The sequence below is a fragment of the Hippichthys cyanospilos genome, chromosome 20, assembly GCF_059441005.1.
Source record: "Hippichthys cyanospilos isolate Australia breed blue-spotted pipefish chromosome 20, RoL_Hcya_1.0, whole genome shotgun sequence".
Lineage (NCBI taxonomy): Eukaryota > Metazoa > Chordata > Actinopteri > Syngnathiformes > Syngnathidae > Hippichthys > Hippichthys cyanospilos.
This window is the reverse complement of record NC_142388.1, coordinates 7,576,560-7,600,027: the sequence shown is the minus strand read 5'-3', so window position 1 is coordinate 7,600,027 and position 23,468 is coordinate 7,576,560. Positions and strand designations below refer to the sequence as shown.

Here is a 23,468-nt window from a genome sequence, read left to right as displayed (position 1 = left end):
ATATTTTACGCACAATAAGGCGCACCTAAAAGCTTTGATTTTTTTTTTTTAAAAAAGCTAATGGTGCGCCTTATAATCAGGTGCCTCTTATATATGGATGACTATTGAGATTGGGATTGGTAGATGGGGAATGAAGTGATAAAGTAAGCTTTACCTGTTTCTTTTGTGCGTTTACAGTTGAACAAGGTTGCTCATATTGACATTTAGTTATTATGCTATTGAGAGTTATTATTGTTATTACTTTGAGTATTACAATATTGTGATTGAAAACGTTTGAAAATATGTCATTAATTGAGGGTGCGCCTTATAATCCGGTGCGCCTTATATATGGATTTTTTTTTAAGAATATGTCATTGATTGAGGGTGCGCCTTATAATCCAGTGCGCTTTATAGTGCGGAAAATGCCGGAATTAATTAATTGTCGCGGGGTAGGCGAGGACCCAAGCACGCTAGGAGTTGGGACCAGTTATCGAATGAACTATTCCTTTAAGCAAGTTATGGACAAGCCATGAATGTTTATGTTAAAATATATTTTAAATCAGTATTCATTATTTTCGAGCCGCACGTATTACACACATTTATGCTTGATTTTTTTTTTTTTAGTTCAGGCATTCAGTTCCAGGTACTATCATACAAAAATAAAATCCTGTTTGTATGTTTATTTGTTAGGAGTTTAAGTCAACAACAGATCAGCGTTATTATCATCACATTATTATCACCGCTCAGAATGACAATCAAATTAATTGGGTGGGATTCTTCTATATGTGCTCGGATGCGTGTGGATGACAATAAGCATCACCACTAACTAAGGTGGCGAAGAAATTGTTCTCACTGGGACTGCAGCTGTCTATCAAATGGATGTGAAGATTAACGCGGCCTGTGGGGGAAAAGCCTGTGAGTCAGAAAGATGCAAGATTTCAACATCCAAAGATGAGATGGTCCTTTTTCCTATGCATGAGGATCACGAGTGAGTCATAGCGGAGAAAGCCCTTTTTTCTGATTTAAACATCACGACTGGCATTTTTTTTCCAAGACAGACTCTAGATATATATATATATATATATATATATATATATATATATATATATATATATATATATATATATATATATATATATATACCTTGATGACCAAGTTTGTTTAAGTTTAACAAAGGCCATGTTTGCCTGATTTACATAACGCTAATTCTGCCATTGTGTCAAAAAAAAGGGGTTAAAATGTGTGTGATGTTTGCCAAATAAATACATGGAAATGAGATGCTTCCAGATTCCCAAGGCCACTTGACAAAGGTTAATTGGTCATTTTACACAGGCACAGAAAGACACACAGTCACATACAAATACGCCGTTCTATACACATTCCATTTTAGCTAATTATGAGATTGCTGAACGTTTCTGTTAATTATTAAAACTCATTCGGTAAGTCAAAGCCACAATTAAAAAAAGAAAGACATCAATTTGATCGGTTCCAGCTTAACGGCATCAGAGGTTAATGGGTGTTTGTTAGTGGAGAATTAATAAATTATTCAAGCATCAAGACACACTGGCTGACTTTCAATTAGGTGTGCAGCCTAAAAACGCCTTCACTTGGTTTTCAATTGTTTATCAAAAGTTTAAAAGGTAAGAAGGTACCCACAGAAATTAACTTAGATTTGACTTCACTAGTTTATTGAGCTGATATCCACAGTAAATTATATAATTTGTTGTTTGGTTTGTTGGAATTTTGGTTATGTGTTCACATCTGTTTTGGATATCATCCAATTAGCTTCCCCTGCCTTTTGCTCCTGTCCAGCTGTTTCATGTTTCCTAATTAGTGTGCAGTGTATTTAAGTCCCAGTTTGTTTCCAGTTAGTTGTCAGGTCAGTCTTTTTGTTTTACAGTTTCTTGTGCTAGTTCCTCATTGTCTTCCGTGAGTTATATTCCTATGTTTTCCTGTGTCTTCAGTTCCATCTCAAGGAGTAAGTTTGCTTCCGAGTTTTTTGGTTGTACTCTACAGTAGTACCTGTTATCCCTGTTATGTGACATTCACAAGCTGATTGGTGAACCCCGAACAGCTGTGATGTTTAGAATCGTCATTTTAAAATCAATCATCCGAACAATTATTTCCCCCCAAAAAATCAAGTAATCAGCCTCCCCCAATTTTTTTTTCTAATTTTCAAGCGACAAAATGGCCGCCCCGAGAGGGATCAAAACGGGTGTATTCTGCTGCCTGTATAAATATTCCAAAAATGCTGTTTAGATTAGTGAGGGCACATAAACATTTTGTAAAAAATTGGACTTCCCTTTTAAGGTTGAGCTGTGTGAAAAATGACATATTTTATGATGGCTTTTTCATAAAATGATCAAGTTTCACAACTGGTTGTAGCACTGGAGCGAAACAACAGCATAGTATGTCTTTAATGGTTTGTTTGGGTCCAATTGCTTCAAAAGCTAGAAAGGCTGTTTATTTTGTTTCAACAAAATCCCCCAAATTGCCCTCACGGTCGGAGAGGCGTCTTAATCTGATTTGGTTTTTGTTGTACTATTTGATGCTTCTTTGTCTGATCTCGGCGTTGCGCGGAGAAGGAGCACTGGGAATTCGAATAAGATTTCTGTGCGTGCGTGCGTGCGCACCGACTGAGCGTGCGCCGTGGGTCCGGCCAGCTGGAAAAGTGGATGCAGGCACGTGACGCGGCTTTGAGGGAGCGACGCCTTATAAAAAGTGTGAGGAGAGTGGAGAGCACAGAGCGTCTGGAGGAGCCGCACTCGCATCCTCCAACGGGAGAAACACTCGGGCGCGCGCACCAAAAACTAGCTTTTGTCTGTAGAATTTGAGTGGAAAAAATGGCAACCAGGCTTCATTTGTAATCATTCACACTTTGGTTTTTGCTGTTTTAACGAAAGCTTAGAGGAGGCTGGATGTTGCGCTTCTGCCTTGGATTAAGGCGCAAAGATAAAGGGCGGATCTGCGCACTGAAGGGAATTATGTAAGGTAAAAAAGGAAACAATCATTTTCATCTTTTGGGGGACTTTTTAGTCATATGATTTAGATTTATTTCATTTTAATGCACTGTTAGGGTTTTCTGGTATTTCTCAACTAATTGCACAAATGACATCATTAAGTGCCGTAGTGAATTTAGTTTCCTTTTTAATGCATGGGCATGGATAATGCATGCAATTTTAGTAAACGTGTGAAATCTTTCTACATATATGTTGGATTTACAGGAAGAGACGCATCGTCGTGCGAAAAGATGATCATATACCAAATAAAATGTGGAAAATGAAACTTGCAGAAAGTGGATTGGATTAATTTTAATTTGTTGCTCAAAATTTATACTGCAGCCCCCCTACTGTAAATATTCTTGCTGGCAAAAACATTAGATATTCTGTACTTGCACGAAAATTCTCTTGACGTGCACCTTTTAAGCCCATCCGACATCAAATGAATGCATGAAAGATGTATTGCTGATATGGAGGGCAGCATCCTCATGGGAGGGAAATAATACCCCCCAACACACACACACAATATAAATCAAAATTGCTTTATTTATTAACTATCAAAACAGTCTTGAATAATTGAAGTAAATTAAGATTAGTAGTGCCATAGTAATGTACATGTAAATATTTATTTAGTCCCAGAAGCACTGCTGCAGCCCCCTATTGCAAATGTACCAACTGGCCAATATATTAGACACGCCTGCACAAAATTCCCCTTTGTATGCAAGTTTAATGTCCCCCAACAAAGGAAGAACGCGCCAACGGGTCTGTGGCAGGTGGTGTGCAAAAACCAAAACAAAAAGTTCATTCTCAATGGACTCTTTAGGGAAAAACACTGAAATAATTCTCTTAATTAATATAAAAGTCCACGTGGGTGTTTACAGTATATACAACTTAGCGCTAGATCATGGACATAAAATGACAAGATAAACAAACTGACGTTTAATATTGAATTCGGGGCAGCATTAATGTATTTATTGTTTCTTCTATTGCAACCTTCTTATTTTAAAACGCCAAGCGGGCATGAGTACGCCTGCACCAAACGCTGCTTGCAATCGAATATTTTGACTCGGTGAATGATGCTCCCAGAAATAACCATATAAAATCAGGTCTATTTTTAAAATAACGAAAATATTAACTACAGGGATTTTAAAGGTTGTTTCTTGAGTGTATAAAAGGACTTTGAAAGGAAATCAACAGGCAAAATCCTAAGTCACACCCGCATCAAGAAACAAGTCATATACATACATTTTGGGGGGTTGGTGGGGGTCTGATATATTTACTCCCGGGCGCGTAGATGAAGTTCACCGCCAGCCCAGTTAAAACGGATCCCAGACGTCCATAGCCGTGGCGGCGGTGCTTCAAGTGGGTTTCAGTTCCCCCGTGCCTGAGGAACATGCGGTCCGTTCGCAGGTTGGTGTAAGCTCGCAGCCTTCTCGTCCCTCCCGGCAACATGCAGTCCGCGCTGGATGCCGTGGCCGACACCACCTTCCGGACTATCACATCCGGTTTACAGTTCCTGGGCTCCAACGACGCCAACTACGATGAGCCCGTCAGCGAAATGGACTTCAAGGGCGTCTTCTCCCTGCAGAAGCCCTTGTCCTCCTTCCGCAGCAACGCCTTTCCCGACAAGATCCCCCCTGACGAGGAGCTGATCCTCAGGGGGTTCTACCCCACCAACGCCACGGAGCTGCTGTCCAACCGGACGGCGTTCCGAGACGAAGGCGGTAACATACAATGCGGGGAGAACTTCATGGACATGGAGTGCTTCATGATCCTGACGCCCAGTCAGCAGCTGGCCGTGGCCGTCATGTCTCTCACCCTGGGCACCTTCACGGTCTTGGAGAACCTGGTGGTGCTGTGCGTGATCCTGCAGTCGCGCACCCTGCGCTGCAGGCCTTCGTACCACTTCATCGGCAGCCTGGCCGTGGCCGACCTGCTGGGCAGCGTCATCTTCGTCTACAGCTTCTTGGACTTCCACGTTTTCCACCGGAAGGACAGTCCCAACGTGTTCCTCTTCAAGCTGGGCGGGGTGACGGCCTCGTTCACCGCCTCCGTGGGCAGCCTCTTCCTCACCGCCATCGACCGCTACATCTCCATCCACCGACCTCTGGCCTACCGGCGCATCGTGACCCGGACCAAGGCGGTCATCGCCTTTTGCATGATGTGGACCATCTCCATCGTCATCGCCGTGCTACCTCTGCTGGGTTGGAACTGTAAGCGCCTCAACTCCGTGTGCTCCGACATATTCCCCCTCATCGACGAGAACTACCTGCTCTTCTGGATCGGGGTGACCAGCGTGCTGGTTCTTTTCATCATCTACGCCTACATCTACATCCTGTGGAAGGCGCACCACCACGCCGTGCGCATGCTGAGCCGCACCTCCCAGAAGAGCCTGGTGGTGTACTCGGCGGACGGCACCAAGGTGCAGACCGCGCGCCCCGAGCAGGCCCGCATGGACATCCGTCTGGCCAAGACTCTGGTGCTCATCCTAGCGGTGCTGGTCATCTGCTGGGGGCCCGTGCTGGCCATCATGGTCTACGACCTCTTCTGGAGGATGGATGACGACATCAAGACGGTTTTCGCGTTCTGCAGCATGCTCTGCTTGCTCAACTCCACCGTCAACCCCATCATCTACGCCCTGAGGAGCAAGGACCTGAGGCACGCCTTCCTCAGCTCCTGCCACGCCTGCCGGGGCAGCGGCCAGCAGCTGGACAACAGCCTGGAGTCGGACTGCCAGAACCGCAACGCCAACATCTCGGCCAACAGGGCCGCCGAGAGCTGCGTGAAGACCACTGTGAAAATAGCCAAAGTAACAATGTCCGTGTCCACGGATACTTCTGCGGAAGCCGTGTAATTGGCTGTCAAGATTGAAGGAAAGTGGGTGTGTGTCTCGTTTCCTGTCACTCAATGTAATGAACCTGATTTGGGAAGGAAAAAAAAAAAAAAAAAGACGATTTAGTGAGTTTACCTTGTAGTCCAGCGGATGAGCCAAACGATCCTTTGTTTGATGACGCGAGCATGAAATTTGGCAGAAGTACACATTGCGGGGTAGACCTGAAGAAAAAAAAAAACCTAACCACATGTTTGCTCTACTATTACTGATTTTAATTGCTTGGCCTTTTTCCAAGATGGCCACCGAATCATTGCCTGGTATCTGAACCAACATTTTACATATATACATATATATACTATAGTAGTGTCGGGAAGGTAGCATGATTGGGGGGAGCTGGGTTGAATAAGGGAAAGTATTAATGAGATTAATATTACAATCGAACAAAAATATTGTCTTGATACATTTCTGTAGTTTAAAAAAAAGTAACAGGGGGAAGTTAGGGGCAAGAAACACCCTTGGTTCAGTGGTATTCATACGTGTCTGTCCGCATAATTTCATAATTTCAAAAAAGACAAAAGATTCAATATGTCAAGCATGTATTGAAGTCTTTTCTGAAGCCATATGGCCCTGAAGAGGATCGGTGGTGCAGAGCAGTGGTTCTTATGTGAAACATTTTTCAGCCCGGTACTCCCACCATTGCAAAACATTTTTGAGTGATAGAAAAAAAAAGGTCATTTGAAACAGTGCTGTGCCATCCATGTCTAATGTATTAAGCTTTGAAACAAAATTAAGCAATAACGTTCATGTTCCAATCAATTTGCTCTTGAATTGAAAACGTAAACAACACTTATTGTCACAGCATTGAAACGCACTACCTTAGATTTGCAGAAACTCAGATGAAATTTCATATACGTTTCCTAACCTTTTCTTGAGCCATGGCAAACATTTTTCCCTTCAACCTTTTTTTTTCCCTGAAACAGCAACTTAGAGAATATATTCAAACCAAATTTCATGCTTTCATCAATCTCCTTGTCATCAACTGGATGATTCTGGCCAAAAATCAAATTGAGCTGCTCCATTGTTGTTATTGTGTGAGCACAACTTGTGCCCAAGTGCCAAATGGTGTTACAAGGTCGTATATAGACTGAAAGGAATTCTTCAGTTGACTTTCATGATAGTCCAGTTAATTAATGAATGCATTTTATATTTTTGTACTGTGACTTCAGGTTTTGAAAACAATGTATATCTTCATGTTGGGAACAAGGGGCTACTAACATTTTGAATTTCACACGTCTTACTGTGTGCCATTTGCACCATGAATACAGAAACCCTCTCTCTCGCTTTCTCTCTCTCGCTCTCTCGTGTACAGACATTTTCTCTTAATATTAGGACTGGTCATTTTTTTTATACTTCTGACAACCCTCAGAGAATGTTGAGTGTGTCAAATGACATGAGTGGTGAGATGCGTGAAGACAACCACACTTCAAACTAAAGAGATAAAAAAATCAAGGCATTTTTTGAGTATGTGCTAAAAAACAACTTTTTTTTAAAAAAACAAATGGTGGCGACCACCGTTGTATAAATGTATCTGTTTACTTGCTAGCCGCTGGTGTATAGAGTATCACAATCATCAAATGTACAGTGTTAAAATGCAAAAAGTGTTGCAATTAGGGATGGGCACTTTGAAAAAAAACATAGCTATTTTTTTTCATATACATTTTTGATGGGATCTGAGAATCTTTGAATGTTTTGATGAGATGTATTATTGTACGAACGTACTATTGTTCAACTTCCCGTCAGGTTAGCTGTTGTTCTTCTACCATAAATGACTTGAGTGACTCAGCAGCACCTCCGGTGGTTGCTGCCAGCAATGCGTCCATTGCCTTGATCACCCTTATTCAACAATCCCTTCCGTACAATCGCGATCGATCAAATGATCATATGCCCGTCCCTAGTTCAAATCCAAAAGCTCAGCTACACAACCCAGCTTGAGCGCGAAGATTTTGAACACGAAAAATGAGCTAGGACACAGTGTGCTGGTCATACTTGTGCCAGCTGCTTTTCATCTGATGTCTGCTTTTACCTTGATCGTTTCTGTGATACCTTGTGACTTGGTGATGTAATTCCAACCCAAAGCCTTTAATGAATCATTAGAGTGAGTTGTTTCCAGTGCTACTGTTGCAGCGGGCCATTTTTGTTTTTTGTTGAATAAAAGCTTCCCATGCACTGGCCTGTAGTGAAGTACCCTTAGCGTAATGGCAATATTGTTCGCTATTCATTTTACGTCCGCAAAGAAATGAGCGAGGGGAATGTATGCACTTACAAAGTCATTTCAGAAAAGTGGTCTGTTTTTTTCCCCCTCGAATAAGATTTTAGTGCTTTTGAAGTTAGGAAGTTGACAGCACAATTGTTCTGTACGTTTTTCTATTGTCGTGACGCTATCCATAACAGCTCTGTACCAGTAAATGCTTCTGCTGCCTCTTGTATTCTTGAAGTGATTTAAAATAATCAAATGTCAAGTGACTATCTGTACAGTAGTGGGAAAAAGAAGAATCCTTAAATTGACAAAACAGTCACAATCGATCAAGTGTTTTTATTATTACTGTTTCAATAAAGTCGCAGCTGATTGTCACTGTTGTCTGAAGCTAATTGATTGGTAATTTCGGGATAACAAAAATCAGGCCTGCACGCTGGGCTAAAAGTCTGAGTTTTTAATATATATAACCAGCAGTCAACAGCCTTATTGAGGACAATACAAAGATGGATGGAGAACCATCAGATCCCCAATTAAGCCAATCAAAAAATGCACTATGTTTTAGCTCCCCCTAGTGGATCCAGTTGCGTTTGTACTCCCAGCCTGCCTCAGAAAACCAAGCTTATCCAAACGATGCTTACTGTTAGTTGTGTTTCCACTAATCCCCACAAATTGCACGATCACATGACAACAACATATGTTCCTTTCTCATCATCTTCCGGCTTAGGCTTTTTCTACACTTGGCTGCATAATTCGCGTGGGGAAAAAAATCAGTCCATACAGCATCGTTGGTTTAAGTCTTGTCTACACGTAACAAAACCCGCACTCACCCCCTCTTTGTGTGTTTAAAAAAAATAATAAAAAAAACTTCGCCCATATTGTACGTTAATTGAAAGAAATCGTTGCTGCATGAATCTCGCGCTGTGTTTCATTCATTTACAATCTGCGTCGCTAGGCGGCAGTAGTGTCGCCAAATTCCGGTTTATCAAGAAGAACTTTCGCTTCCGACATGCCCAAACAGAAAAAGAAACTTCCGTCTTTTGACGTCACTTCCTCAAAACAAAAAATATGGCGCCTTGCTCATTCGTGGGGACCGACAAGAAATCTCAACTCCTTCTAAACGTTGCTCCAAAACCAACAAGTTGTCCTTTTATACTTCGGGTTGTTCGACATTAGTCTTTTAAAGCAGAATGACTGTTGAGTCAAAGTCAAAACGTTTGCGAACGAAAAACGGATTTTACTTGAGGAAACAATGACCAATACTTAAACTGTTTTTTTTCCATAATCCAGACCAAACCAGCATCTAATACATACGTTTATCGAAATCGTTCAAGCATTTCTCCGCCCCGTGTGGTTTGTTGCCAAACAACTACATTATTTAAAAAAAGGAAAAACGGATCACCTAGAGGGCTACCGGGAAATGTAGTGATCAGACGGGTAAAACCAAAGCGGTTAAGGGCGATAAAAACTACAACTACCAGGATCTGGGCGCTTTCTCGCGCATGCGCAGAGCAATGGAAAGAAACGACTCAAAGCCGGCCAGCCGTTTTACCGTAGTCCTTACCTAGTACAGCGTAGAAAAATCCGCTTTCATCTGACGATACACCGTGGCTCAAACGTATCGCCGTGTCTGCTTTGTGTCAAAACGCGCTTGTTTACCTAAATTGGAAGCTATCGGTCGGCGGAAAGAAGCGAGAGGCGAGAAAAGTGGCGTTTTCTCGTAGCCCGGAATTGCTACTGCCCTCAGTAGCCGGAGAACGATAGCTAGCAGCCGGATCGCCCGCCGCATAACGGAAACGCTCTCGGGTCTTGTTGAGATTCTCGAGTTAACGCGATGGCGTGTGGAGCGACTCTGAAGAGGACTTTGGATTTCGATCCGATAATGAATCAAGCGTCCCCCAAGAGGAGGAGGTGCGCCCCTATCCGGTCACCAGTCTCTTCGCCGCAGAAGTACCTCCGCCAGGACCCTTCGCCCTTCGGACAAGTTTCATCCAGACTCACCACAGGTTCAACAAATTAATACCGCTTCCTGTTTACATTTTACTGTTGCTAACGATTGAGAACATTGAATCAACTTGAATGGTAGATTATCATTGGAAATTCTCTATATTTTTCATCTAATATCATCTCGAGCATTTTTTTTGTTACGTGTTGGCCCTCAAGTCATTGGTGATTGTATTTCCGTCACAGAGCAAATCCTGCACAACATCAAACAAGAGTACAAGCGGCTCAAACGACGAAATCTCGATAGTTATTTCCAGCAAGTAGATGGCTTCTCGACTCTGGATCTTCACAGCGTCCCGAGTGGATCCTCCGTACCAGGTAACTTTTTTTTTTTTTATGGTTCGTCTTCCAAGGCTCCTGTCCGCTGCAGGCTGTCTCGTTGTATAATACAAAAATGGCAACTAGTTGCTATGCTAGTGGGTGGACCCCCCACCCCCAACACTCAAAGCACATGTAAAAGTCGTGTTTGTTTGCCATGTAATTTCCAAGAAACACTTCCAAGTTCCAGTTCCAGACTTGAGTTATGATTAATATATCGGCTTGGTGAGTAACATGTCGAAAAAGAGTCCAAGCGGATGACCGTTTTCATGGAGGACTAGATAAATTAGATGTTTACTGTTGGGAAAATGAAATTCCAAACATATGGACAATTTTGAATGGAAAACAAAAAAAAAGTATTCAGACGATTATTATAAAACATAAGTGATGGCTAATATAATCTTTAGTTGCAGCCCCAATAGGCACTGCAGTAGTATCTTAGGTTGCAACTTATAATTGTTTTTAATGATTGACAATTTTGAAAAAAATGATCGAGTAGTTTAATTGTTAAGTTATCATTTAGTTGATAAATCGTTATGGCTAAAATAGTGGCATTTATCTACTTTTGACCTATATAGAAGCTTACGTCCCAAAAGATGCGTTGTTTCATAATTGGACCCCTTTCTGAAGCTCAATATAAGGAAAGGGGCAACAGAATTTGTTTTGTGGGTGTATTGTTTTTGTAATAATTGTGAGATTTTTTCCCCGACCAGGTTCATGTTCAGGCGCGTCCTCTCCCAGCAGGAAGGAGCAGCCCTTATTTTCCCTGCGACAGGTTGGGATGATCTGTGAAAGACTACTAAAGGAGCATGAGGATAAAATCCGGGAGGAGTACGATGAGATTTTGACCACAAAATTAGCAGGTATGATGATTACAAAATAAGATGTTCTTTTTTTTTTTTTTTTTTTATTCCCCGCAATAAAAGTACATTTTCCCACACCCACCAGAGCAGTACGATGCCTTTGTCAAGTTCACGCATGATCAGCTAATGCGGAGGTTTGGAGAACAGCCTGCCAGCTGTGAGTTTTTTTTTTCTCCTCTTTGAAATATTCATGCTGCTTATGAAATATGTGTTTCACCTGACTTTTTAATTTATTTTTTATCACGACATTCGTAGATGTTTCATGAGTGGTCATCCGGAAATGTACAATCTGCTGGAACATCATTGGTCTACTTGGACTTTCCCCCAGCTGTGCCATATTGCCTCCAGGTGGACTAGATGGACTCCTCCACTGCTTTCACTTTTTTTTATTTTATTTTATTTTCATATTTTTGCTGCTGCAGTTTTGGATGACCCTCTGTGATTTCCACCAGTGGTCTCGCTACATTTATTTGGCTTTCTTCTCGGGATGCCTTCACATATTCGAGGCCGGCTGCCATCATATCGTTCTCTGGTCGTTTGAATTCAAATTCGTTCTCGGTTCTTTATTTTACTCATGCAAATTTTGTTTGCACGTTTTAGTTAAGGACGTTACATGGTGTCAAAGGAAGCCTTTGGAATAAATGTTTGGATCAGAAAAAGATTTTTTGTTTCACACCATTTACATTGCTGTACACTGTATTTTGTAACATTTATTCATAACACCAAAACATTTAGCTTGTTGTGGTAAGGGATGGTGGGAGTTAAAATTGGAAAAACTAATAAACTGTTTCCACAAACGTGTATAAATGAATACTTCATTTGAATGCATGAAAAAAAACGTTTGACTACATTGTAGGTTTTACCGAAACTGAACAGAAAATATTTAAAGATAAAAATTGAAATTCAACACATTAGTCCATTTGCTTACGGAATTTTGAAGTTGACCATGTTACTCATTGCAGATATATAAGAATAAAATGGACTTTTAAAAGTTTTGGGAGCTTTTTTGTTTCAATCAAGTATAGGAGTAGCTGCGCATCTGATTCTTAAAAAAAGAGAAAAAAATGACTAATTTAGTTTCCTGAAAACGATTTTTTTCCTAACGTAACAAAAATTCACAGAAATGCAATTGTTAGAATCGAGAAGCGTGAGATTTTTTTTTTTGGATTGGACAGTGACCGGGTTGAAAATTGAGCACTACGTAAATGCGTAAACTGACGTTTTGAAAACGCGTCCAGTGATTGGAGGAGATACCGGAAATGCTATAGCTAAACAGGAAAAGATCGACGACGACTATGTTGTGGCATGTACCAATAAGTAACTACTGTTTCAATGCATATTTATATTTTTTTTAACTGCGTATTTTGCACTCGAGGATTATGGCTTCTTTTTTCGGACGAACAATTGCAGCGAAGGTAATGGGAAGAGTTAACACTACCATGCTAACTGTGAAGCATGAAAGTCCCTGCAGGGTCAAGCCAGATGCACTTGTCTGGTTCACTTCATCTAAAATATATGTATATATTTGTTCCCCACTATGCTTTTATGTAGCTGGGTAGGACGCTGCAGCAGTCCGATGACGTCTTCATTCCGGCTATTTCAGCTATTCCAGTCTTTAAAAAACAGTTGAGTTGTTTTTCCCTCCCCAAGATTTCCATCGCATTTACAGCTTGACCTTTTTAACACACTTTTCAAACCATCCTGGAACGTTTCCCCTCAGGGAGACTGCTGACTTGAGGCTGTCAATTAGCATTTTAAGAAATAATGGAGTTTTACCATCTAGTGGAGACATCCAGGTGCAAACAGAACACCTGGCCAATCAGGTAGGATTGATCAGACGGAATTTTCTTATGCTAGCAAGTATTGCCTTTTTAATTAAATAAGTAAACATAAGCCTTGCTTGGTTGTTTGTGTTTCAAGCCATTAATCCCCAAATATATTTTACAGCTTAAGCAGGACAGCGTGGTGGAGGATATAGCAGCAGGAAGTGCTGTAATCAACTTCAAAATTAACCGCAGACTTCTTGCCCAGGTTGGTGATATAGTTATCAATCTTAATAAATACATCTCAGATTCCTCACTTTCACCTCTGTCGACTTCCCTTCTAGAAAATTTTAGAGCCGTTTGGCACTCGGCACGACGGCAAACTCGAACTTCATAGTGAAATTTTCAACTCTCTTAAAAAGGGAACGACGTTAGTAGAGTACAGGTGTGTTTTCCGTTACAAGTGGTGCAAGTTCCCCATAGCTTGTCGGCAAACAATGACACATTTATATTTTGTAGCTCTCCAAATATCGCAAAAAAATTCCATGCGGGACATTTACGATCTACAATTATAGGTGAGGTTTTAGTTGTCGTATTCATAATAGTAATATTTTAAAATAAAGAAGAATAACGTATTATTTCTGCAGGTAACTTCATTGCCAACTTGAAGGAAGCTCTTGGGAACAAAGTTATTCGAATGAACTACCTTGGAGACTGGGGAATGCAGTTTGGTGAGCAATGATTTAAAGTGTCTACACGCATTTGCTGATTTCCTAAAAACCTTTCCTGTTCTGGAGATCTTCTTAAATACTCTTTTTTTTTTTTTTTTTCCCCCTCAATAGGTTTGCTGGGAGCTGGTTTCAGCCAGTTTGGCAGTCAGGAGAAATTGAAAGAAAACCCTTTACAGCATTTGTTTGAGGTGACTTGTCTTTTGTTTTTATAATATGCTTCCTGATAGGATTAATGTCAATAGATGTACGTTTAACAGGTTTACGTAAAGGTCAATAAGGAAGCCGAGCACAACGAGGACACGATGCTGGCAGCCAGGGACTTTTTTCGTCAGCTGGAGCAGAAAGAAAGTCGAGCTGTGTCGCTATGGCAACAATTCAGGGACATCACTGTGAGCGAGTATCGGCATGTTTACAAGGTGCAACCAGGTGCTCCGCCGTTCTGTTGCGTAGTCCAGCGTGAACCTCATCTCAATGTGTTTTGACTCAGCGGTTAGGGGTCCACTTTGATGTCTACTCGGGGGAGTCCTTTCACCAGGAGAAAGTCCGGGACGTGGTGCGACAGCTGCAGAACCAGGACTTGCTAAAAACCACTGAGTAGGTCCCGGGATTTTTGCAATGGATCCGTTCAAATGTGTGAATAAGATATTGTAAATATGATTTGATCAAAACACATGTTTCAGGTCCCAGTAAAAAAATGTTTTCCAGAAAGGGGACTGGTGTTGTGGATCTCTCATCCGGAGACCTGAACAACGTCTGTACCGTCCTCCGCAGTGATGGCACAAGTCTCTACATCACCAGGTTGCTCATTATAAAATAATAATAATAAAAGAAAGAAATATACTTCCAGTAAAACCTAGAATTTACAACATGCCACTTGTTTGAAGTGGAATTTGAAAGCAGGACAAAATGGTAGACAGAATAGTGTCGATGTTCATATTATTCAATCTAATTTCATAGGTTTATCAAATGTATTTATCAAATTTCCTTGTATTGTGCTAATGGGTTATTATTGTTTTCTTTTGCTGTGTCTTTGTTTCAGAGACATTGCAGCGGCCATTGACAGGAAAGAAAAGTACCATTTTGATGAGATGATTTATGTGGTAAGAAACTTGATGGAGCTTCTTGTGCTTAAGTTCTTGGGTGTTGGAAACCAAAAAGATCCAATCACACCCTGAAGTGAACACTGATTGGCTGTTGTGGGTGGGCGAGCAGAAAGAAGATGTGAAACAGGAAGCGCATGTGAGATTTGTCTGTCCGTTGAATATGAAATTTAATTTAGAAAAATGTGCGTTTGCTCAAGAGTGGTTTGCGTTCGATTATTGTAGTATAAAATAACAGATTATTTGTGCACCTTAGTTAATCATTTACTTTAGGAGTTTAGTACTTGAAATAATTTGTTATTTTAGTACAAAAATTAATCAATTGCTTTAGCAGCACCATATATGTGTTTATGGGTTGACGTTGCTTCTCTTATGGCAGTTTTTGTCTTTTTTTTTTTTTAAGACAGATAAAAGTCAAGAGCATCACTTCCAGCAGTTGTTCCAGATCTTGCGAGCGATGGGCCATTCCTGGGCTGACAGGTAGCTGGAACTACACATAAGCCACATGTGACTTGTCCACCGTCTTACAAGTAGTTCTCCATTTTCAGAAAAAGAAAACAAACATATCAACTGCAGACTAATGTGAAGTGTTTGTGCAGGTGTCATCATGTGTCCTTTGGCCTGGTAAAGGGCATGAAAACCCGGACCGGAGAGGTGGTTTTCTTGGAGGACCTCCTAGATGAGGCTCGCGCTAGGATGTTGCACAACATGAGCAGATCAAAAAGTACAGCCCACTTCTTGCTTACTTTTTTTGCATGAATTTGGCTATTGAAATCTTCTCTTCTCTGGAATCTATATTGGTTGAATTTTCTGTTGACACCGTCATTTTTGGGCAGTCATCCTGTCATCTGGTTGAATCTCCCAAATTTTTGAGAAAAGTTGAAATTGCCATAAAGTAAATTTGAAACCATGGAAGTATGGACACAGTTTAAATAGGGAGTTAACATTCTCATGGTTTCGTGAAGCGAAATGCATAAGTGCACACAATCTTGCTTGACGTATTCATTCAACAGGCCTAAAGTAAAAAGTAAGGTTTAGAATTGAGCATTAAGACATTTTTGTGTTATTTTGCTTTTTAAATATGATTTGAATGAATAAATCGCCTGCACATTGTTAATCCTCACGCAAGTGAAGACACAAGAGCCGTCAATATTTGGCTGACTGAGCAAAGACCCGGATTATAATATGAATAAACTTTGGGTCAACGTTACCGATGGACTCTAAATGAGGTAGCGGGAAATAAAATACAATGCCCACCTTTGCTAATGACCTCATCATCTTTCTTTTTCAGTGACCAAGGAAATGGACGATCCAAAGGACACGGCGCAGAAAGTGGGAATCAGTGCGTTAATAGTCCAGGTGAATAACCACAACATATCAACTTTCACTCTGGTGGGTCAAAAAATTACAGCAAATGACAATAACACCGAAATAAATGTCTTGTAGGATTTCAAAGGTCCATTGCAGGGGGACTACAAGTTTGACTGGGACAGGATGCTGCAGGCTCAGGGAGACACTGGTGTTTTTCTCCAGTACACACACGCACGCCTATGCAGGTGCGTTAATGGAGATTCGTGAGTTGTGTTTGCTTGAAGTTTGGTAACCAAAACAGCAGCAACTACAGAGGTATGTTAAGTAAAATTATTCAAGATGAACTTGTGACATGAAGTCACTGTCTAAGTGGACCATTAGTGTTCCAGTAGATGTGATTCTGCCCAGTCTGATTTAGCCTTTAAAATAAATAAACTCCAGTTTTCTCTGAAAAAAATCCTATCATCATTAAAAAAAATTCTTAATTCGTAAATTGATTTATGTCATCTACATTCTAAAGAAATATTATCCTAACTCCTGACCGGCACTGTACATTTTTGCAGTTTATTACGGAAAAACGGCGACCTGGACGCCGCTACCTTCGATCCGTCCCTTCTCGGTGAACGATCTGCCGTCTCCATCCTTCAGCACCTCCTCCGGTAAATTCAGCGGCGCTTTTGCCGCCTTTATTCAGCCTTTGCTAATCCCAAAATGGCCGCTTTTAACCCCGCAGCTACGACGAGGTGTTGTACCAGTCGGCGCAGGATCTGCAGCCAAAACACCTGCTCAACTTCCTCTTGAAGTTGTGGTAAGAACGTGAGCCAGCCGGACGCTTCTGGCGGATTTTCAAACTCGCTCTCTTGCAGCCACCTGAGTGCCTCGGCGCACAGGGAGCTGCCGGTCAAAGGGAGCCCGCAGCAAGTCGCTCAGGTAAACGCAAAAAAAATGGCATTTTAAATGTTGCGAAAATATTAAGATAATTGGTGGTTAAAAAATATAGATAAGAAAATCCATGCGTTTTTTTTTTTTTAAACGACTAAGACAGGAGGCAAGTAGTACACATTGAAACTAAATTACGAGGATTTGGATGAAAAAGAACAAATATTTATAAGTGGAAAGTAGGGCTGCGCAATTAATCGAGTTTTAATCGCAATCACAATATTGGCTGCAGCGATTAATTAAGCTGATCCACATTTGAAAAGTTAAGCACATTTTTTGAATACAAGTAGAATAAAGAACTACCACCAGGGGGCAATGTTTCCCACATGTTTGCATGAGAAAACCCTCCTTTTCTCACCCTAATATATTATTTACCAGTGTGAAACGGCATAATTTCTCACCGAATCCCTAATGTTTACAGTGCTAGTTGTCAGTTGAGACCAATTTTGGGGAAAAAAAAGGCAATAAATAAGACATTTTTGCCCAAACATGATGAATAATCATGATTTTAATGTTGACCAAAATAATCGTGATTATTATTTTGGCCATAATCATGCAGCCCAAGTGAAAATCCTCATCCTCATTAACCTTCCTGTTGTTAGTTTGCAAAAAACAAAACAGCAAAAAAGTGACCCAAGATGTATTTTGTCAACTAAGCGTGTTAGAATAATGTATAAAGTTATGATCAGTGTCATAGATTCATTCTTAAATTATCTATTGACAACTAAAGAAAATCCTGACACATTTAATTAATGTAAAACTTAAACTGTACGATTCAGGATTTTTTTTATTTTTTTTTTAACCAAGTCTGAAGTCCTCTTGATATTTCTGGAATGCTTACAGGCAAGAAAGAGACTTTTCAGCGGGACCTGCTCGGTTTTGGCCAACGGGATGAAAATTCTTGGCATTGTGCCAGTTGACAAAATGTAAATATTCAATTAAATCCTGATATCAATTAATAATAAAAAGTATTTTCTATGAAGTGCCTTTAGCTGTTTGTAACAAAGAGCAACCTTTCACAGGACTGGTTTGACTGGTTTAGCAGGGAAAGCAACGGTGCTTTAAAAAAAAAAAAAAACCTACAAGAATCAGAATACAATTCCAAACATTTAGTCTTCAGTTGACACAAAATACAGAAATCGTAAATAGAAAACAAGAAATCACGTTTCCAACTGTGTACTCTTAATGTTGTCATTTCAAGTGTTGAAAAAAAAATCCGTACATTCAGAATATTGTATTACACGGGTGGTAAAATGACCCATTCAAATCAGTGATTGCAGTTGGTCCTTAACGTGTTTTTCTAACAGTGCAACCTTTGAGGTTTCAACAAACGATCAGTCTCACCTTTCGCTTCAGTTCAGTTCACACTTCAAGTTTTGAGTCTTTTCAAGCCCTTCAGCAAGTTGGCAGACTCACACGGTAACCGGATTCTGTTTGGAGCCTCGGTTTGCGGGTTCCTGGCTGAGCTTGGACGTATCCTGCTTGGGAAGGCCGTAAAGATAGATGGACAGGCACACCAAGGCGGCTCCGGACATGAAGGTGGCCGCTGCGGAAGAAGCCCACGCACCCTCAAGTGAGTGACACGCATTACACCCGCGTCGCTAAACGTGTCTACGCTTTTCATAAAATATGATAGAGATGACAAAATGTCATTTTGAGGGCAGTTTCTGAATCACCTCACAATACACTTATTACCGAAGAGGTGATTGACACATGGCAACTTCCTCTTCATTATTAAAAAAAAAAATGAATTTCACGTACGCGCACTGGAAATAATTTCCTTTGCCATAAACAGAGGTCCCCATTGTTAAGAATATTCAAATATTATTACTCGCTTTACATTATTTGACTGGTTTTAAATGATACAACAAAGTTCATAAGAATTTGGAGGCTATATAGACACGTATTTTACGCACGCTTTATAAAATACCCGAACAAAATGGCGTGCTTTAGATTTAGCAATAAATGGTTCCTTCACTAAAGTTCAGACTTATTTTTTTTTCCTTTACATATATAGCTCAGGCTAGGGTTTCTACATTCTAACGCAACCCTAAAATAATGATTTTGGTATCAAACCAGGGTGAGTATACACCCCTAAAAAAAACAACTGATCTGTGAACGCATGAGTTCCCAACAAAAGATTGAGGCATCCTGTTCAACCGCCCAAACTTCTCCCAAGTCGCACAACGGGCCAAGAAGCTTAGCTTACTTAGATGCAATCCAAACAAGATGACTGACGCCACGGTGGAGAGGACGATGGCGGCGGCGGCCGAGAAGCCCTTCATGATGTTGTCCGTGTACTTGACCACCACGGAAGTGTACAAGCCTCCCACGCTGGCTAGGACTGACGGCGAGATGACGTCACGCGCCGACGCCGGCTGAGCCTCGGCCGTTAATCGTACTCACATACGACGAAGAACACCCAGGGCGTGTATCCGTAGAAGAAGCCTTTCTCCAGCACCTGCTTGCCATCGTTGGCCATCACCCCCATGAAGGTGATGACGATACCGGACACGTACATCTGGATGTTTCTCACCCACAGGGACGTGTCGGAGCTCTTCAGCACTTTCTCGAAGTATACGCCTGAAGCACAGCGAGACGCAGTTACAAAGCTGAAAAGCGCCGTCGTCACGCGGATGCTCGGCGGCTACCTGCGAAGCCGGAGCACAGCACGGCGATAATGATGGCCATGAACCCGACAAGGGGATTCTGCTCAACCTGGACGAATGGAGACATTTTTCATCAATTCGTTTATGCTTACTGTGTGCTGATTTTTGGAAAATAAAAGGTTGGTGGATGCTGATTGGCTGTCATTGTCATAACCTTATTGGCTCCTGTTGTGGGTGGAGGACGTGAAAACGGAAGAGCGTGCGACGGTTGTCAGTCCCATTAAAGGTTAATTTAACGGTAAATATCATTTCATCAAGGTGGAATTTGGGGATGGACCGATTATCGGCCAGGCCTGATTATCGGGGCTGATATTTACTTGCATTATTGCTGCAAATCAACATAAGCATTTTTCTTATTAATATTATGGCCTATAAACTCTCAGGCTCTGATAATGCCGCCTTGCACTTCTCTGACTGTCAGGTCTTGCTCCTGCACTGCCCCGCCCACAGCAGCGTCTGATCGGTTAGCTGTGCAAGAGCCAATCGGTTTGAGCATGTCTGCCAAGGACAGCATGGACAAAGTTTTATTTGCATGTTATTTTCTAATTGGTTGAAATAAATCCGCACCATTCGTCCTGATGGCTGGAACTAAAATTAGCAGCTAGGACTCAAATAAAGCAGCAGGTAAATGATTACAACTGCAAAAAATAACCTAAATAAAGCCACTTTTTAAAGGTGTGTAGCAATGTTTTGTTCCGCCACATGAATTCAACATGTCGAAATTAAAAAACAAAAATAATAATGGTTGAGGATTTTGTTTGGAATTTCTTTAGGTGAGAATATTATTTAGATCAATTCTTTACATATTTTAATTAATCTCATCTTTTACTCTCTTGACCACTTAGAAATCTCAAGCATCTCGGAGTGATTTTTTTTTTGGGGGGGGGGGGGGGGGGGGGGGGACGACAAAAGCAAAAGCCTACTTGGACTTTGGCAGTGTCGACAGGCTTCCACTGCACGAGGATGACCCCCACGCACAGCATGAAGATGGCGAACCACTGCCTCTTGCTCAGGGAGCGGCTCAGCATCAAGACCATGCACAGCGCCGTGCACGGGATCTTCAGCTGGTACGTCACCTGCACACACAAACACAACAGCAACTCAAATAAGGGAAGCAGGAACTGCATTTCTCCAGAGCGCCAGACTTGATTTATAAAATTCCAACCGGGGTCAATATTTTGGCTACATTTTTTGACAATTGCCAAGACAAAGTTGTTGTCAACTGGCAACTCTTCACAATTGATATTTCCGCTTGCAAAGATGGGCTGCAGCAAACAATATGAATTAGCGCTGCAAAAATTAGAGCAAGTGTTGCAATGATTATTTTACTAATATAAGATAACTTTTTCAGAATACGGCGTTTAGAATAAATCGCTTGCCTGATAAACTGCAGCATCGAGGTTGCTCAATGCCAGGAAGGCCATGTTGTTCTGAACTGCGTACACCACCGAGGGTACGCTCAGCTTCAGCACCCCTCTTGGGTTGCAGAGCACCTGCTCCTTTAAGGAATCCAGGAGCTTCCTCGGGCTTGAGGATTCTCTGAGATGAACACGCACAGCAGTGGGAAAAACATTCAAGTCAATGAAATATGGGTCCAGTGGTGGTGAGGGAAATCTCAAGGCTTACCTTGCTAGCATGCCAGTGCTCAGTATTAGTTTGATGACCTCGGTGACGCACACGGCGGTGGTGGAGAAGTACAGGTCGGATGAGACCGTCCTGGTGTAGCGAAGAGTCACCGTATACGTGGCCGCCACCAGAGTCATCACCGTCAGGCAGTACAGCTTGAACAACATGCTCACGTTCCCTGAGGGGTGGAAGTGGGAATAATAAGATGTCAATAAAAATGCCTACTGCCTGGAGACAGCTGGGATAGGTGCCAGCCACCCTAGTGACAATAAGCGGCTATAGAAAATGGATGGATGGAAAATAGAACTGGATTACAGAGGTCTTCAACCCACGGCTCCAGGGTCTTGGATAAAATACAGTCTGGACAAAAAGTAACATCCATCCATTTTCTATAGCCGCTTATTCTCACAAGGGTCGCTGGTGCCTATCTCAACATGCTTTTGAAAATTAATAATTATTCCTAGCTCTCATAGAGAAGGCAGCCAACAGCACCTTTGGGCCTACCTTCTTTTTTTCCCCCCAATCTGCAGAAAATTAAGGATATAAGTGGTTTCTGTACCATTATTAATTTAAAAACGAGACTGATACAAGGCAAATAACTTATGTTGGAAGAGATCATTAATGTAGCTATTGACAAGTCAGCTTTTTGAGAAAATGGCGACATTCTGTGAATGCCTGTGCAAAATCCGATACGCTTTTGTTTTTTTTATATTTCAAAGTAATTCAACAAAGTTTGTCCTAGTGGAGTTGCCCTACGTAGCAACCTTCTGCGCGTGCGCAAAACGTCCACGGCCTTTAAACAGTGCATCGTAAACGTACCCGTGAAGAGTTGCCACAGCCCAAGCCCAAGTTTTTTACTTTGATATTTTACTGCAATTTTAATTTCCTATCAAGCAAGACAATTCCCATAGCAGCCATTCAGATACATTAAAAACTGGGCGAAAAACACTCACCGTCCCCCATTGTTGATGAGCTTTGTGTTCGTCCAGGCAATTGGGTTAAATCATCTTTATTGCTTTAAATGGACACTCCATCAAGAAAGCACGCGCTTTTAAGCGTTGCCTCATGGGTGGCGGCCCCGGCTGAGCTTCTGACTGCTAACTGGAACTCACATTTCTTCCAAGTCAGCCAACCGCCCAGCCGAGCACAGCGCCTACGTCACTACCCCTGACGTTACGTTGCATTCGGGAACATTGGGAATTGAAGTTCAACTCGGATTGTACGGTGTTTGTTCAGAGTTCGTAGACTTCGAGGTGATTGCAAAAAAATAACTGAACTCATGTAATAATACATAAATACAAATATCTATATGTTTATAATCTTGTAAATTCTTTTCGGTTGCACCTACCCTTGTTGACAGTCGAAAAATCCGACTTCTGATTGGCAGCGAATGCAGCACTACTCACCGTATAGCAATAGCAGCCACTAGCGGCCGTCTTACGTTACTACTAGTACGTGCGTTTAACATCCAATACGTACAGTACTGTACATTGATTTATCCGCGTCGTTTGCCAGTAGGTTTGTTCGAGGTATTTAAATTTGATGGCTCCGAAAATGGTTATAATTTTTCTGAAATGTATTGTCATGTATAATGTATTATTATTACAAAGATATTTGGGGGGGGGTCACCTGATAATGTCAATTGAATAACATAACTGTATATACGCCATTCTTTTGTGCTCTTAGGGTTTCTTATTAGGGTTTGGCTTTTCGTTGTTTGATCAGGAGGAAATCGTTATGCAATATTCTTGATGGCATCATCATGGATTCAAAGTCCCACTCCAGAAAACATATTTGTTTTTGTGCAAGGCGCATTGTGCTGTTTACTCAGGCTTACTGAGAATAGCAAACAATACAAGAACAAATAAAAAGCAAAGGTGTGTCACTGTGAGAAGTATGTAGTTTTGGTTGAGTAACAAAACTGAACGGATACGTTGTGAAAACACAGCTTTCTGTGTTGTTATACATGTTTTTTTTTTTTTTACTGCAACATGATGTAACAAAAAAAAAACACCTGTACTAGAAATGGTAGTTATAAAAATACTATATGCAGCTTACTATAGATGTGCAGTTTTTTTT

General features: G+C 41.3%; 4 protein-coding genes across 5 annotated transcripts; 3 read left to right on the top strand and 1 right to left on the bottom strand.

Moving 5' to 3' along the window:
- Positions 1-2,737: 2,737 nt before the first annotated feature.
- Positions 2,738-8,443, top strand: LOC148407162 (cannabinoid receptor type 1A). Of its 2 annotated transcripts, none has more exons than XM_088403940.1 (2): positions 2,738-2,965; positions 4,389-8,443. In XM_088403940.1, the coding sequence occupies exon 2, from the start codon at positions 4,429-4,431 to the stop codon at positions 5,830-5,832; it is 1,404 nt and encodes a 467-aa protein (XP_088260066.1). In that variant the 5' UTR covers positions 2,738-2,965; positions 4,389-4,428; the 3' UTR covers positions 5,833-8,443. The 2 variants fall into 2 exon arrangements, with proteins under 2 accessions (XP_088260066.1, XP_088260064.1); XM_088403938.1 differs by having other exon boundaries at positions 2,738-2,970.
- A 701-nt stretch (positions 8,444-9,144) lies between these two features.
- akirin2 (akirin 2) lies at positions 9,145-12,057 on the top strand. The gene is made up of 5 exons (XM_088403877.1): positions 9,145-10,071; positions 10,256-10,387; positions 11,101-11,250; positions 11,336-11,407; positions 11,506-12,057. The coding sequence occupies exons 1-5, from the start codon at positions 9,900-9,902 to the stop codon at positions 11,514-11,516; spliced, it is 537 nt and encodes a 178-aa protein (XP_088260003.1). The 5' UTR covers positions 9,145-9,899; the 3' UTR covers positions 11,517-12,057.
- Positions 12,058-12,510: 453 nt separating this feature from the next.
- On the top strand, positions 12,511-19,897 carry rars2 (arginyl-tRNA synthetase 2, mitochondrial). Its single transcript, XM_088403504.1, has 21 exons — positions 12,511-12,665; positions 12,802-12,875; positions 12,971-13,073; positions 13,198-13,281; positions 13,358-13,458; positions 13,533-13,588; positions 13,661-13,744; positions 13,856-13,932; positions 14,002-14,160; positions 14,232-14,338; positions 14,450-14,542; positions 14,784-14,844; positions 15,248-15,324; positions 15,444-15,568; positions 16,136-16,203; positions 16,291-16,400; positions 16,719-16,814; positions 16,889-16,963; positions 17,022-17,085; positions 17,938-18,667; positions 19,637-19,897. The coding sequence occupies exons 1-20, from the start codon at positions 12,630-12,632 to the stop codon at positions 18,022-18,024; spliced, it is 1,737 nt and encodes a 578-aa protein (XP_088259630.1). The 5' UTR covers positions 12,511-12,629; the 3' UTR covers positions 18,025-18,667; positions 19,637-19,897.
- On the bottom strand, positions 18,183-22,545 carry slc35a1 (solute carrier family 35 member A1). The gene is made up of 8 exons (XM_088403505.1): positions 22,343-22,545; positions 21,390-21,567; positions 21,143-21,302; positions 20,687-20,839; positions 19,746-19,812; positions 19,501-19,677; positions 19,304-19,438; positions 18,183-18,640 (listed from the first exon to the last, which is right to left on the bottom strand). The coding sequence occupies exons 1-8, from the start codon at positions 22,350-22,352 to the stop codon at positions 18,507-18,509; spliced, it is 1,014 nt and encodes a 337-aa protein (XP_088259631.1). The 5' UTR covers positions 22,353-22,545; the 3' UTR covers positions 18,183-18,506.
- Positions 22,546-23,468: the final 923 nt, after the last annotated feature.

What these genes read in the sequence shown, in the direction of transcription:
- LOC148407162 (XM_088403940.1), top strand. Translation starts at nt 4,429, where the DNA reads ATGCAGTCCGCGCTGGATGCCGTGGCCGACACCACCTTCCGGACTATC.
- akirin2 (XM_088403877.1), top strand. Translation starts at nt 9,900, where the DNA reads ATGGCGTGTGGAGCGACTCTGAAGAGGACTTTGGATTTCGATCCGATA. An exon ending in GAGTGGATCCTCCGTACCAG is followed by an intron (nt 10,388 to 11,100) that starts GTAACTTTTTTT and finishes TTCCCCGACCAG; the next exon opens with GTTCATGTTCAGGCGCGTCC. An exon ending in TTTGACCACAAAATTAGCAG is followed by an intron (nt 11,251 to 11,335) that starts GTATGATGATTA and finishes CACACCCACCAG; the next exon opens with AGCAGTACGATGCCTTTGTC.
- rars2 (XM_088403504.1), top strand. Translation starts at nt 12,630, where the DNA reads ATGGCTTCTTTTTTCGGACGAACAATTGCAGCGAAG. An exon ending in AGACTGGGGAATGCAGTTTG is followed by an intron (nt 13,745 to 13,855) that starts GTGAGCAATGAT and finishes CCCCCTCAATAG; the next exon opens with GTTTGCTGGGAGCTGGTTTC. An exon ending in GACTTGCTAAAAACCACTGA is followed by an intron (nt 14,339 to 14,449) that starts GTAGGTCCCGGG and finishes AATGTTTTCCAG; the next exon opens with AAAGGGGACTGGTGTTGTGG.
- slc35a1 (XM_088403505.1), bottom strand. An exon ending in AGCACTGGCATGCTAGCAAG is followed by an intron (nt 21,303 to 21,389) that starts GTAAGCCTTGAG and finishes TGTTCATCTCAG; the next exon opens with AGAATCCTCAAGCCCGAGGA. An exon ending in TCGACACTGCCAAAGTCCAA is followed by an intron (nt 19,813 to 20,686) that starts GTAGGCTTTTGC and finishes CCATTCGTCCAG; the next exon opens with GTTGAGCAGAATCCCCTTGT.